At 41.7% G+C, this 15,513-nt stretch overlaps 1 protein-coding gene across 4 annotated transcripts in view; it reads right to left on the minus strand.

The window, feature by feature from the left end:
- Window positions 1-958: 958 nt before the first annotated feature.
- The window catches only part of LOC311592542 (serine/threonine-protein kinase Sgk3), a 112,756-nt gene continuing 98,201 nt past the window's right edge, over window positions 959-15,513 (minus strand). For all 4 annotated transcript variants that reach the window (XM_084773076.1, XM_084773078.1, XM_084773077.1 and 1 more), the window contains 4 exons: window positions 15,206-15,301; window positions 12,611-12,766; window positions 9,717-9,806; window positions 959-3,457 (listed from right to left, as the gene is read on the minus strand). In XM_084773076.1, the coding sequence (XP_084629202.1) occupies window positions 3,287-3,457; window positions 9,717-9,806; window positions 12,611-12,766; window positions 15,206-15,301 (513 nt within the window). In that variant the 3' untranslated portion in view covers window positions 959-3,286. The remainder of the gene's footprint in view (window positions 3,458-9,716; window positions 9,807-12,610; window positions 12,767-15,205; window positions 15,302-15,513) is intronic.

Below are 15,513 nucleotides of genomic sequence, written 5' to 3' on the forward strand. Positions count from 1 at the left end.
CCTTTCTTAATTCATTTACTTGTCTAAAACTGAACATTTGAGAGTTGAAAAATGCCTTTAAAAATTACATTTGTGTAGGGGGGTGCACAATGTGATCAAAGGACAACTTATGAATGTGGGTCTTGGAAAATAAAACTTTGGTGGCAAGGGTCCTTACCTGCTGAGCCATCTCACCCACCAAGATAGGTGTTTAAAGATTTCAAATGAAGTTATACATTTGCCATGATACTAAAATCTCCGATTGGAATTCTACCAGTGAAGTTGTGAACAATTTTTTTTAACTAATAGTTTAATAAATACAAAAAGTGGCAAAGAACCCAAATACTTTGGAAAAACCCAAGGATTTATTTTTATTTTGGGTGTACATGTAAGTCTCTGCATGTACGTACGTGTACCATATGCATGCCTGGTGACAGAGCCAGATGGTGGTCGCAGTCCCCTAGCACTGGAGCTATAGGCTATCGCGTACCACCAGGTGGCTGCTAGGAACCAGACCCAGGTCCTCTGTAAGAACAGTGAGTGCTTTTAACTTTGGAGCCATCTCTCCAGCCCCTTGCACCCCAATATTCTTATACGCATTTTGGACGCTACCACTCACTTGTTTCTTTTGCTTTCACGCTGCTGAGCTCTCAATGCTTGTGTTCCCACAGAACTCGCGTGTGCAATCTAAGCCCCAGGTGAGAACACGAGAAGAGGGACTTTGGGAAAGTGAAGTGGAGATTGCCCCTCAGGAAACAGAAAGCCTCTCCCACCTGGCCAGGCCTTAACTCCCCTGAGCAGAATGATCTGTAGCAAAACAGGTTAAGTAAAAACTCAGGATGCTGTGTTTGAAGTGAGTCTGTCTACACTGAGGCAGTTCCAAAACCCAAACACACACACAAATGGGAGCTGAGCTCCCAACGGTAACTGGTCCTCATTCAGACCTCTGAGGTTGCTTTGGTAGTTCGCATGACACAGATTGTTCCAAAGAAATATATTTAATAAAAGACTTACAGTATGGGAGAAAAGATAAACTCGGAAACTTGAAAGAACTCTGTTCCCTGACCTGTATACATGTCAGTATAAAATAACCCAGTGATTCATTCTACCGAAACATTTTGACAAAGTCTTATATATTTTCTCACACAAAAGTAACTCACTGTAACTACTGTAACCATTACTAATTTTAATTTCAGATTAACAGAAAATTAGATGTTGATCATTAATCTTTTGCTAATTTTATTGTACCACATAGACCTGTATTTCTTGTGATCCAAGAAGCATCAAAAATCTAAAATTTGTTCTTAAAGATACAATATTGCACCTAAATTTTTGGCAATTTAATTAAGGGATTATCTGAGTAAAAATCATACATGTACAATTTTTGTCTAGATTTATAATCAACAAAAATCTCTGTATTAAAGTAGACCTTACAGAAGTGCCCCAAATCAAAGTATGTACAGTATAGACAACGCAACCTCTCACCTGTAAAGAAGGTCCAGTGTACTGCATATAAATACCACAGGTCAAGCCAAAGCCCTACCCATCTCCACTCTGCGCAACGCATTTAAGCCAAACGGTATTGACGAGAGATATTTCTGATTTGTCAAGGTAACACATGAAGGAAGCTTGTCCTTAGAGCAGCTAAGACATGACACTAATTCCTTACAGGATCTGAGAACCCGCCCTCCAGGAACTGGAATCCAAGTTAAGCACAACTACCCCTGACCTTTTTTCTTTCTTTTTCTTTTTTTTTTTTTGGTTTCTTGATAGTGGGTTTTACTGTATAGCCCTGGATGTCCTGGAACTCAACTCTGTAGACCAGGCCGGCCTCAAAGAGATCTGCCTGCTCTGCCTCCAGAGTGCTGGGATTAAAGGCATGTGCCACTACCCACTACAGCCCAGTTTAAGCACCTCTTTTTTTTTTTTTTTTTTGGCGACAGGGTTTCTCTGTGTAGCCTTGGCTGTCCTAGACTCACTTTGTAGACCAGGCTAACTTTGAACTCACAGCAATCCACCTGCCTCTGCCTCCCAAGTGCTGGGATTAATGGTGTGCGCCACCACAGCTGGCAAGCACCTCCTTTTAAAATAGTTCTTTTATGCCTTTATCTTTACAAATGTAGGTGCTAATTGACATTTTGTGATTTAATGGCTAATTTTCTGAACTATTTCTAAGACACATAAAGATACCAAGAGGCAGATGTGCACTTCAGAGATAAGGAACACTCTTAATAGCATTCATGAGGCCTTCAATATGCCTGATCCCTGGCACACCGAATGAATATCTATCTGCTAAATTATTGTTACCTTTTGTTATACTGCAGTAGGTGACAACATTTACGTTGACCAAGATTTGCTATTTTATTTTTCAATTCACAACTAGGTAAACATTATAGAAAAGCGGCTTTTTTCTGCCATCTTAAAAAACACATGACCAGTTAGGAAGGCAGTTTTGAAATAACTATTTGCAAGAACAGATACCAAGGCTTAGACCGACTTAACGGTATACTAAACCTTCAAAGGATCAAAAGGAACATAAATAGAAAACATTTGTAATATAAATATATGACAGAGACATCTACTTTTGGCACCACCTAAAAAAATATTTGGTAGCATTTTATTACTTCTCAGATCCTTGGGAATTCTAAAATTTCTAGCCGTTAAATACTTTCTTTTCCTCTGGAGGAAAAAATAACGCATGAGTGGGAACTGAGTGCTTCAAAGCAAATGATTTCTTTCTGCTTTTTCTTAAAGGGGTTTCAAGTAACTATCTTTTACTGTCCACTACAAGCCTTAACCTTTAACCTGCCTTTGCGTCTGAATTATACCAAGAAACAAATTTCAAATAGTGACTCATGGGAAGGTTTCATCATAAACCATCATGTACCATTTGCATAGTTCTGCTATGATAAAGTCATAGAATTATAAAGATACAAATACATCTTAACTCTAACAGAGCACTAAAACAGTCTATCTTGGATGTGTTAGTGTAAACTTAACAGGAAAAACAGTCAATAGCAAAAAGTTACCTTTAAAAAATAGGTTAGTGCTAAGAATAATAGCTTTAAATTTCATTTTAAAAATAAGCTTAATAAACAAGAATACAAATTTCAGTTCAAAACTTAGCTCTTTGAAATGCCCTATTTCTTGCATACAGCAGAAAATACATTACTTCATAGTTTTCAACATTACATGTAAAAATGAGGCACTGTTATACATCATTGAATATATTCACACAAATAGGTGTTTTGTTTTGTTCTCCTCTGTAGGCTTGAGTTTGCCCAATGGTTTCTGAGTGTCAAACTGTTCACAAAAATAAGTCTTCTGAAGGAGGAGCGTAAGAAAATCCAACAAAGGCATCGTCTGCCTCCAGAACACTGGCATTCACTATAGAGTAGTCAGAAGACACGCACACAGAGTAAGGAACCGTTTCTTCAGTGAAGACTGTGTCAAAGTTTCTGATATCATCTGGTCCGGCCTGAAACATAGAAAGCACAGAATCATTCACCTTAGCTTTTCTTTCATTAACTTGGTTCATTAAAATGTCTTTGCACGTGTTCCCTGGGAAGTTTGGGTTTTCCCTACTTTATTACTCTGTCCTTGCTGCCCCACTATTATCATCATGGGGAGATCTGTCTGCTTTAACAAGTTATAATTTCTTACTGTTAAGTAGGGAGAGTAATGATGGTAAGGAAGGCCAGCACAGCAGAGTTGCATATGTGTACACACACACACACACACATACACACAGAGCGAATGGTCGATCTTTGCACTACAGCGATGGTCGTGAGGCACTTGGGTGAGACATCCTTAGCTGTAAAGGCCTGAGGGCAGCTGACAGGAACGCAAGAGTAAGGCAAAAGTGTGTCTCATTCAAGGCGATGACAGTGAATCTTTCCCCTCAGCTAGGAAGAACATCTTTTCCTACAGATAGGAACTGAGACACAAACCCGGGAGATATGATAGTAAACACCATGCTAAGCCTCCAGGCTACTTCTGCTCTATAGGAAGGGAAATCCTTTAAGGACCTTAAAGGGCTTAAGAATTAAACCCTAAATAAAGCCTGTAAAAATACAGTTTACAAAAGAAAAAAGGTCAGAGCCAGCTGTGGTGACACACACCTCTAATCCCAGCACTCAGGAAGCAGAGGCAGTAGATCTCTGTGAATTCCAGGCTAGCCTGGTCTACAAAGCAAGTCCAGGACAGCCAAGGCTGTCTTGAAAAAACAAGAAAGGAAAGAAGGAAGGAAGGAAGGAAGAAGAAAGTCCAAACCAAAACAAAAAGTATAAATAAAAAATTTAGGAAGTCAAACAAAAACCTCAGAGGTAAGCCCTACCAAATGTATAACGGTTTCCTCCAAAATTGAAATATCCCACCCTACAGGAAAATTCCTTAAGCAGAAAGGTAAAGAACTCAAAACAGCGTCAGGAAGTCCCTGAAACTAATCAAATTCACTAGCTACCCTTTCCCTTAACCCCCATGTAAAGAAGCCAAATTGCAAAGAAGATTCTGACACCAGACAAGCTGCCTGGAAGAGGCAGGTTTCTATCAGCTGAGTCACTGGAAGGGTCAGTCTCCAACCTGCTGAGCTGCCTACAGACTGTGCAGTGTGGTGTGAGTTGTCAGCTGTGCTGGGGTAGGCTTTGATGATGTAGCTCTTTGAGTAATTTCTACTCCTGAAAGTACCCTTCACCCATATTCCCATACATAATACAAAAAACATGGAAGAGAGAATCTCAAGTATTGAAAACAAGGTACAAAAAAGAGCCAACTCAGTCAAACAAATGTTAATTCTAAAGAAAATAGAGGTGGAAAACATGCAGGAAATCTGGGATGCTACGAAAAGACCAAATCTATAAAATATGGATAGAGGAAGAAACCCAGGTCAAAGAGACAGAATTGAAAACAAGAACAAAATCACAGAAGATCATCTCTCCAATTTGAAGAAAGAGGTACTAAAAAGGTTGGTGGTGGTACACTCAGGCAGGTGGATCTCTGAGTTTGTGGCCAGCCTGCTCTACAGAGCAAGTTCCAAGACAGCCAAGGCTACACAGAGAAACTCTGTCTTGACAACCAAACCAAACCAACCAAGCAAATGACTAAAGTAGGTGCCTATCAAGATATAAAAAGTACACAGACCAACAAATACACAAGTACACAAACCACATAATAAATTCTAAACAAAACAACAAAAGGGTATTAAAGCTGCAATGGAAAAAGACAGAGTAACCTATAAAGACATCTCCAATACTTTTCAATGGAGATTCTGAAAGGGCCTGGATGGATGCTCTACAAACTCTTAAAGAGACCCACAGATACCAGCCCAGACTATTATGCCCAGTAAAACTCTCAATCAATTGACAAAGAAAAAAAATTTCCACAATAAAACCAAAGTTAAGCCGGGCAGTGGTGGCGCACGCCTTTAATCCCAGCACTTGGGAGGCAGAGGCAGGTGGATCGCTGTGAGTTCGAGGCCAGCCTGGTCTACAAAGCGAGTCCAGGACAGCCAAGGCTACACAGAGAGACCCTGTCTCAAAAAAACAGAAAAAATAAATAAATAAAAACCAAAGCTAAGCAATTTCCATCTACTCCAGCCCTAGATAGAAGGCACAGAGAAGCAGAGCTGGTTCCTAACTAGAGCACCTGCTAATGTTCGTAGTACTGAAGGGTACTCTGCACAGTACTGGAGAAGAAAGGCAATCATCAGTATGTTCTAACTACAAACACTGCAACCCACAACAGTGATCTGCTTAGAAAATACGCTGTTACAGTAGTGACACAAATGCTGTAGGAGCAACCAACTGCTCTGATGGATGGAACGTAAGGCCCATTCCGTGAGAAGGAAGCCGTCCAAGAACCGGAGACTATAAAGACCACGAGCCAAGGGGAATACCTAATACTGTGATTCTGCTAAAGGAATATAGCAATAAAGTGACTCCTAGTGACCTACTGCTGTATCTGTAGACCGGCGCCTTTCTCATCCCTCATCGGAGAAGCTCCTTCTTGCAGTAGGCAGGAACTAGCAAAGAAGCCCACAACTGGATACTGTGCGGAGCGAGAGACTGGGAGCCCTCAGTCCTAAATGAGTTGCCTTCCCCAAAGCCCTGTGCTGGAGGCTCAGGGATGTATGGGAAAGAGAAGGCAGACAGATTTTAATGAGTCAGAGGTGATGGCTGCTGAGTACAAGGAAACAGTGTCTTCCAGATACAACATAGGAACTGAGACTATGTCAGCACACAAAAAGCCTGCACAGGTTCAAGGCAGATGGGGGTCCCAGCTCGGCGAGGGGGAAATGCGCATGGGTTCCCAAGCCTAACCAAGAGGCTATCTGCATTTCATACCCACTGGCAAAGGAAAAAATTCCAGTTTCCTCCATTGGAGTCTCTCTGGGCATATTAACCACCCTTCAAGGCAGGGGCCATGCTCAGGAATAGATGAAAAAACACAAAACGGATTCAACAGTACTTTGTAGACTTTCTGTCTCATTGTGTTTTGAACTTTTTTTTTTTTTTGGTCTTGCTCATCGCTAGTTTCTTTAGTTTGATTACCATTTCTTCAGTGTGTTTGTGCATGTGCATACACACACACACACACACACACACACACATGCTTTGCTTTTTTGTTTTTACAGATTTCTAAAATTTTACTTTTGGTTTTTTGAGACAGGGTTTCTCAGTGTATCCCTAGCTATACTGTACTCACTTTGTAGACCAGGCTGGCGTCAACTCAGAGATCTGCCTGCCTCTGTCTCCCAAGTGCTGGGACCAAAGGCGTGTGCCACCCCACCACACCAAATTGTGTATTTTTATGTATATGGGTGTTCTGTCTGGATGTACCTCTGCACACCAGAAGAGGCCACTGGATCCCCTGAAACTAGTTACAGATGGCTGTGAGCCATCATGCAGTTGCTGAGAATTGAACTCAGCACCTCTGCAAGAGGAGCCAATGCTCTTTACCAGAGTCATTTCTGAACTACATGAAATAAATGTTGGAGGGTGTGAAATATCACAGCTACTATGCACAGACTCTAACCTTTAATCAAGCCTGAGTATACAGAATCACACCTACTTCTTTAAGTAATTTCCTTATCTCCCTCAGTTTCACACACCAAGAAATGAAAACATGTGGGGCTGGGGGTGGCTCACTTGCTCAAGTGTTTGTTCTGTAGACAGGAGAACCTGAGTTAGAGTTCAGGTTTAAACACACTGGCTTGGCCGGGTGGCGGTGGTGCACGCCTTTAATCCCACCAGCACTTGGGAGGCAGAGGCAGGTGCATCGATGTGAGTTCGAGGCCAGCCTGGTCTACAAAGCAAGTCCAGGGCAGTCAAGGCTACACAGAGAAATCCTGTCTCAAAAAACCAAAAACCAAACCAAACCAAAACAAACCCCCCAAAACCTCCAAAACATTGGCCTGGTCACACTTGTATACCATCCCAGTACTGGGTACGTGTACTAAGTCAGACCCCAAGCTCACTGCTCAGCCAGCCTAGGTTAAACCAGCGAGAGTCTTTGCTTCAAAACATAAAATGAAACAAAATGGATGATGCCAAAATGCAGCTACCCACAGAGGTCAGAAGAGATATCGGATTCCTTGAAGCTGGGGTTAAGGTGTGTATATGGGGTTAAGGTATCTATAAGCCTGCGTGCTGGGAATCAAACTCTGCTGTGCCAACAGAAGGTTCCTCTGGCCCTCATAGGAATGAATGTTCTCAGATGCCCACGCACACCCATGCAAACACTCCACAACAGTGACTTTGGAATCACACCCAGAATTGAATATTGGTGCTATCAGTTTTCATCCGGCTGTGACTGTCTGTCCATCTATAAACAGATATACTAATGAGAACATTAACAGTAGTGGGTTTGAGACACAGGTTATAGAACAGCCAAATAAATACAAAGTGTGCATGCATACAAAAGAAGTTATCAGTGGCTACTAATATTATTACCGAATTCTTGATGATTATTAGCAATCTATTTATTACTATATATTGATTTCTAAACTTTACCTGCTGTTAATTCTGTCAAACACGTGTCTGATCAGCTTTTTGCTTAAAAATGTACCTTTAGGTAAACTGCTTCCATCAGCAGACCTAATAAGTCTAGCTAGCATGAAAACTTTAACACTTTCATTATTTTCTAAAAAGATAGGGCACCTTATATTTCCCATTAGAAGATTTTGCTTAGGGCTGGGGATACAGCTGAATTGACAAAAACATTTAGCAAGCAAGCATGAGGCCCTGAGCTCTGATCTCAGGACCCATGTCACTGTCTGAGCAGGGTTTGCACATGTGTACTTCTGGGAGCTCCCTGGTGAGCCAGCCAGGCTGGATGCGTGAGCTCAGGTTCAGTGGGAGAGACTGCCTCAAAAACTAATGTAGGCAAAGATACTTTATGTTGGCAGGAAGTTTGATCCCACTGTGATCCCTGAGATTGTGAACTGTCAAAGCTTGTCTTTTGTTTGCGGGTAGTTGAACCCTAGCACACACCATTAATACAAGAACTTTCTATTTATTGTAAATAGCTGATTATGGTGTGGTTCAGCCAGCCCCAGCACACACCTTTAATCCAAGAATTTTCAGTACACAGAATTTAATAAAGTTAACACTAGGTGAAGAGGTGGAGCAAGGGTGCTGGAGAGATGGCTCAGAGGTGAAGAGCACTGGCTGCTCTTCCAAAGGTCCTGAGTTCAATTCTCAGCAACTGCATAGTGGCTCATGACCATCTACAATGAGATATGTTGCCTTCTTCTGGAGTGCAAGTGTACATGCAGGCAGGACACTGTATACATAATAAGTAAATAAATACTAAAAAAAAAAAAAAAGTAGCAGCTAGGCATGGTGGTGCACACCTATGGTCCCAGCACTTGGGAGGCAAAGGCAGGTGGATCTCCTGTGAGTTCGAGGCCAGCCTGGTCTACAAAGTGAGTCCAGGTCAGCCAGGACTACAAGAGAAACCATATCCCCCCCAAAAAACAAAAACAAAAACAAAGAAAAAAAATACAGTTACATGTAGAGGTAGAAGGGGCTCTTTGGCTTTTAGCTATTTAGCTCATGAGTTTCTTCAGCTCCTTGGCCTTTGACTTTTGAGCAAGCAAGACATTGGCTTTGGTTTTTGGGGGGCCTTTTCTTCCTGGGCTGTCAGCTGAGCTAGTAAGCATTTTGGGGCTTTTTCCATCAGGACATGGGTCAGTTGGGTGCTTTTTCTGCCTCTCTGAGCTAGGAGGTTTTCACCCCAGCGTCTGGCTCCTAAGTCTTTATTGGTAAAATAGAACTTTTGGGATTCATTTAAAACAACAACTTTAAGGCACACCCCCCCACCCCCCGACAGACCCTGGGAAAAAAGTCATTAATTTCTCTTGGATGCTGGTTTAGTGTGTACAGAAATGATAATAGCTACCTTAGGTTCCACCTATGAAGACCATCCTTTCAATCTCTGTATAGAAGCACTCGTAATTACGATGCAGGAAGACGGTTGATCTAACTGTGGTCTTACTGGTCACCTTGAAGTTTCTGTTTTCTTTGTGTGTGTGTGTGTGTGTGTGTGTGTGTGTGTGTGTGTGTGTGTGTGTAAGTAATGACAGGCAAGTCGGCTTGGCTAGACAAGTCTTGGCGACAGGCTGCACAAATACTTAGGTACTGACTCCCTTTCATTCACGGAGGCTTTGGTGATCCACTTCCAAAACCATAATGAACTTAGTTCTAGGTTTCACTATTTTAGAAAAAACACATACTTACCACATTAGGGTTAAACGGTGGTGGGATCTTTTTCTGTACAAGGTCAGTCCAGCTGAGCGACTCAAAAAAAGGATGATTCTGGATTTCAAGCTAGAAGATGAAAAAAAAATTTTTTTTTAGTAATGACAAAAATTTAAATACTTGTTGAAGAATGTTACAAGGTTTAACTACTTCCATTTTGCCACTCGTTTTTTTTTTTCTGAATGGAATATTTATGTGACTCCTGGTCACAGGTTCTGGAAAGACAGATTATACATAGGTAACGTCCTTTTCATAAGCACAGTTTTCCCACAGTAAATCAGGGTTAACAATGTTGTCCTAAATAATTCATACATTTTTAAAAGATGAGCACAAAATGTGGAAATTAAAGTGTTATAAGAAGAATAAAGTATTACACACGTATAAACAACTAATTTCTGAAAACACATAAAAAGCCAGTCGACTTATACAGGCGGCAAAAGTGAAAGCCAAGGGAAGGAGCCTGCCTGCCCCAGAGCATACCACAGGCATTTTAAAGTTTATTTTGTGTGTGTGCAGGTGCCCATAGAGGTCAGAAGAGATATTAGATTCCTTGAAGCTGGTGTTAAGGTGTCTATGAGCCACCCAGTCTGTGCACTGGGACTCAAACTCTGCCACACCTATGGAGGGGTTGGTACTCAGCCTTTGGGGCATCTCTGCAGGGTGGGGCAAGCGCTTCTGTTACTGCTGTATCTGCTGCTACTTGCAGTGTACAAAGCAAACTTGTATTTCTTAAATGAAAAGAAAACGACACAGGATATTAAGGTCGAAAGGATACATAGCAACCAGTCAACAAAAAAACAAAAAGGGAATGTTCCAGACAACCCGAAAAGGTTAGTATGGTTGAGAAACTAAGAGTCCTGTAGTGTGTGTACGTGTGCACGCACACACGCACGCACGCATAGCTGGTTAAATACGGAAGGTGGTAAGAAAGAGAAGGGAGGTCTCTCTCTCTCAGATGTCTGACTAGGATAAGCAAATGGAAAGTGAATACACTTCTTGTGAAAAGGAACAGGCTATCATCAATATTTCAGGGTTTTGTTTGTTTTTTGTTTTTGCTTTCAAGTCAGGATATCTCTGTATAATTTTTATGTTCTGGAACTGTAGACCAGGCTGGCTTCAAAGAGATCTTCCAGCCTCTGCCTCCCGAACGCTGGGATTAAAGGCGTGCATGACCACTGCCTAGATAAGATTTCAATCTTTTAAAAAAGATTTTCTGGGCAGTGGTGGCGCATGCCTTTTATCCCAGCACTTGGGAGGCAGAGGCAGGCGGATCTCTATGAGTGCGAGGCCAGCCTGGTCTACAAAGAGAGTCCAGGACAGCCAGGGCTACACAGAGAAACCCTGTCTTGAAAAAACAAAAACACCAAACCAAACCAAAAATAAATAAATAAAAAAGAGATATAATGTGAATTTTCTAGTTTTAGGGAGTGTTGTACATGTGATGCATGTGTGTGATATGCAAGCCAGCCAAAGTTCTTGGTGGGGTCTTTCGTTCTCCACCTTAGGCTTAGAGACCGTTTTCTGGTGTTGACTCAACTAGACAGGCTGCTGAGTCCCCGAGACCCTTGTTGCCACCTCTCCAGCTCTGGGTTACAGAAGCATTTACTCTGCACATTCTTCACATGGGTCTGGGGATCTACACGCAGGTCCTCAGGCTCGCTCAGTGAGCACTTATCCACTGAGCCATCTCCTGAGCCAGGATTAAGAAACTCAGGTGGCAGTATGAAGTTGACACTGAAGACTCTTCCGGGCGGTGGTGGCGCATTCCTTTTATCCCAGCACTTGGGACTGAAGATATTCAGGAATGTGTGTGTCATGAAGACATGGAAGTAACTAAAGCCACAACTCTACCAAGATGAGGGCTTGAGGACAACCCTACACCCCTCATGGGTTGAGTTGGGTAGTTTGCGTTATAGGTTTAAGGAAATGTTTATATTATTTAGCAATAAAAACATAAATTTTTAAGGTTGGGTGTGGCAGCACATTCCTGAAATCCCAGCATCTGGGAAGCAGAGGCAGGTGGTTTGCAGCTAGTCTGAGGTTAGGCTGCACATCACCGACTTGTCTCAAATCAAAACAAACAGTAACGGCAAAACATAATAAAATAAAATAAAATTTCTGGGTATGGCATACATTTCTGATCCTAGTACTCTGTGAGACAGTTGTATTAGATTTTACGCTATGTAGTTTAAGTTTCTTTTAAAAGAAAACTGACAAAAAAATAAATGGTAGTAGTCAAAAAATATACTATATGACACCTCATAAGAAGGGAGGGTGGGGGTGGTGATGGAAGGATGACTTGGAGGTTAAGAGCACAGGCAACTTTTCCAGAGGACCTGAGTTCAAGTCCTAGCACCCACACAGCAGCTCACAACTGTCTGTAACTCCAGTTCCAGGGGATCTGACATCCTCATATCAATACATATAAAATCAAGTTAAAAAAAAAAAAAAAGAAATTGTCACAAATGAAAATAAGCAAGAAGAAGCAAGATATAAAAGCCAGATCCAGCCAGGTAGTGGTGGCGCACGCCTTTAATTCCAGCCCTTGGGAGTCAGAGGGAGGTAGATCTCTGAGTTCGAGGCCAGCCTGGTCTACACAGTGAGTTCCAGGAAAGGCAGGGCTACACAGAGAAACCCTGTCTCAAAAAACAAAAACAAAAACAAACAATAAAAAGCCAGATACAGGATAACCAGATAAACTGTAATTAAGATCAAATGAAAACAGAACTAAATTAAAGTATATGAACACTACTGGAAAATGGGGACAAGAATGTCTCCCAGCCCAATTCTGTAATGGCTATTTCACAAAATACCAAATAAGAATTTATCTCCAAAATTTAATTAAGTTTAACAATTGCTACTCAGATACATACAAAGTCTTCTTTGGCGCCAAGTCGATTTTGCCTGTTTTTTTCTAGGAGTTCTTCCAGAATGGACCAGGCTGTGAGGCTTACGCCTGGTCTCAAGTTTAGAGGCTTATGAAGAATATTATCATACATTTCAGCCACATCTCGGCAGTAGAAAGGGGGCTGGGAAAATAAAAGAAAGCAAAACAAAACAACAGAGGTTAGCAAATTATTTGAAAATGGTTTAAAAGAAGTTGGATTGGAGTGAAGTGGCCACACTGCTAATCCCAGCACTTGGAAGACAGAGGTAGGTAGACATCTGAGAGCTCAGCAAGGTCTACATGGTGAATTCCAGGTCAGCCAGGACCCCACAGTAAGACATGTTCAAAAAAAAATGATGCTGGACTTGGCCTTGCTCTTCAGAGAGCAGGGGGTATGGAGAGCTGCAGAAACTCACAGCCCTCTTGGGGCGCTTCTAAAGCCTAAAGCACTATCAATGCACACGTCCACTGGGTGAAGCAGGGTCAGTTTTTCCAGCAGCTCTCCGTAAACTGCTTTTAAGCCACATACTTACAATAGTGCATATTACAAAAAAAGAAGTAGCTGGTTATGCCATTCTGTGGTGGTTTGAATAAAAATAGCCCCCATTAGCTCATATATTTGAATGCTTAGTCATCAGGGAGTGGTGCTATTAGAAGGACTAAGAGGCCCAGCCTTGTTGGAGGAAGCGTGTGTCAAGTGTCTCTTTCTGTCCCTTGGCCTGTGGACCAGGATACATCTCTCAGCTACTGCTCCAGTGCCACACTCTTCCTGATGACAAAACCTTGTAACTGTCAACAAGCCCGAATGAAGTGCTCTCTTTTGCAAGAGCTGCCTTGGCCGTGCTGTCTCTTCGTGTTTCTTTGCACTCAGAGACCAGCGTCTAAGTCACGTAAGTATGATGACACAAGTCGCTGGTAACAGGCATTCCAGACGGACCAAACATCAGATGACTTAAGATTGGAAGATAAAGTGATCAAAGCAGTAGATACAGACCTGAAGATGCTGCTTCTTCCTAAGTACAGGAGACAGTTTTGGGAGAATGACTTACAGCTAGTTATCTAGCTAAAAGTTTTAAAATAAAAAATAATATTTAAAGGTTAGGGACCTTTTATAGCCCTGTCAGTTTTCTTTTTCTTTTTGTAAGAAACAGACAAAAAACAAAAGCAAAACAACCTTTTACCTTCTAAAATATAACCTTATTTCATACTTTCAAACCTCTTCAAAGAAATTCTAAGGATTATGAAATATCTAGATGACAATGCCTAAATAAGGTTGAGGGATTAAGGGGTTACCTGGCACCCACTGTCACCACCATAACCTAAAAAGTAGCTTTTAACAAGCCATCCACAGTTGAGGGAAGGACGCTGCTGTCTTATTATTCTTTGGAATCTATAATATGCTTAACTTCATTGAGCTCCACAGTTTGCAGGTCTCTCCCCTGAGCTGATAGTATATTTAGCACCAACACTGGCTGCCGCCTCAGAAGTTACTGCATGGGGCCGCTATATACTTAGGGGATGACAAGTATCTAGAAAGAAATTCCAAATATTTCAAATGGGCCAAAGGAAAGAAAAATTTAGGTGCTGAGGTGATGACTCAGCCACTAAAGTACTTGCTGTGCAAGCCTAAGAATCTGAGCTCAGGTCTTCAGTATCCACGTAAAACGCCAGGCACGTCTGTAACCCCAGCGCTGGGATGCAGAAACACAACGCTTTTCAGGGCTTGCTAACTTGCCCATTTAGCCACATTGGCATGCATATGCGCGCACATACACAAAAGAAAAACAAATTCAGTGTTATAAGGGTATGTAAACTAAAAAGCCTGACTAGGTTGCCCTGGGTTAGAATGGTAGCCTCTTTAACCAGCAGCTCTGGCTGGCCGTAGGCATGCTTGCTGAAAACTGGAACTAAACTGCACAGTGAATCCTTTAAGCCAGGGAAGGGAAACAGGTTGTACAGGTGCATCCAGTGGCATAGACCCTGGAAATGCGCACATTCATTCAATCCTGGAAAAACAGAATGGAAGGCAAAACCCCTAATGCGTTATCCTTTAAAACATGATAGTAATATGCTAGTAATTGAAAACTCTTTATTTCCATCTTTTTGAAATTAATACAGGTGATATCTGGTATAAACAAAATACAACAAAACAAGTAAGTTCAATGTTATGACTTGATGCCTGTTTCTCAAACTGTGAGAAGAAAGGAAATGACTGAAGTAATATAGAAATAGTATACTGGTGTTTAAAAGTAGTAACATTTTTCTTTTCTTTTTGTTTTGTTTTGTTTCTTTTTTGTTTTGTTTTTGTTTTTTGTTTTTTTCAAGACAGGGTTTCCCTGCTTAGCCCTGGATGTCCTGGACTTGCTTTGTGGACCAGGCTGGCCTCGAACTCACAACAATCCACCTGCCTCTGCCTCCTCAAATGCTGGGATTAAAGGTGTACGTGGGCCACCGCACCTGGCGCCATTTTTTAACAGGGCCAGTACTGCTGTGCTGATGCCACCCCAGCATCTTTGAGATGACTGGTTTCTACGTTACCAATGGCGCAGTGGAATATTGAAGAGCAGAGACGCATACATACCAGCCCGTACAGCATTTCATACAGAACAGCACCCAGGCACCACCAGTCCACAGTGTTGTCATAGGGCTGCTTTCTGATCACTTCAGGTGCAAGGTACTATAGAAAAAAAACGAGAACATGACATCAACTCAGTGACTCAGGAATTGATAAAGCAAACAGATTTCAGGTATGATTACTCAGATGTAAGACACTATCTAGATTTCCAATGAGCTCTACATTCTCACTCTGTCACAGTGGAGAGAGATATCAACTGGAACACTTTAAAATATAAGTACACACCAACTTACGTAGAGATAAAGCCCATAAAG

Source organism: Acomys minous (genome assembly GCF_964271855.1).
Source record: "Acomys minous genome assembly, chromosome: 1".
NCBI lineage: Eukaryota > Metazoa > Chordata > Mammalia > Rodentia > Muridae > Acomys > Acomys minous.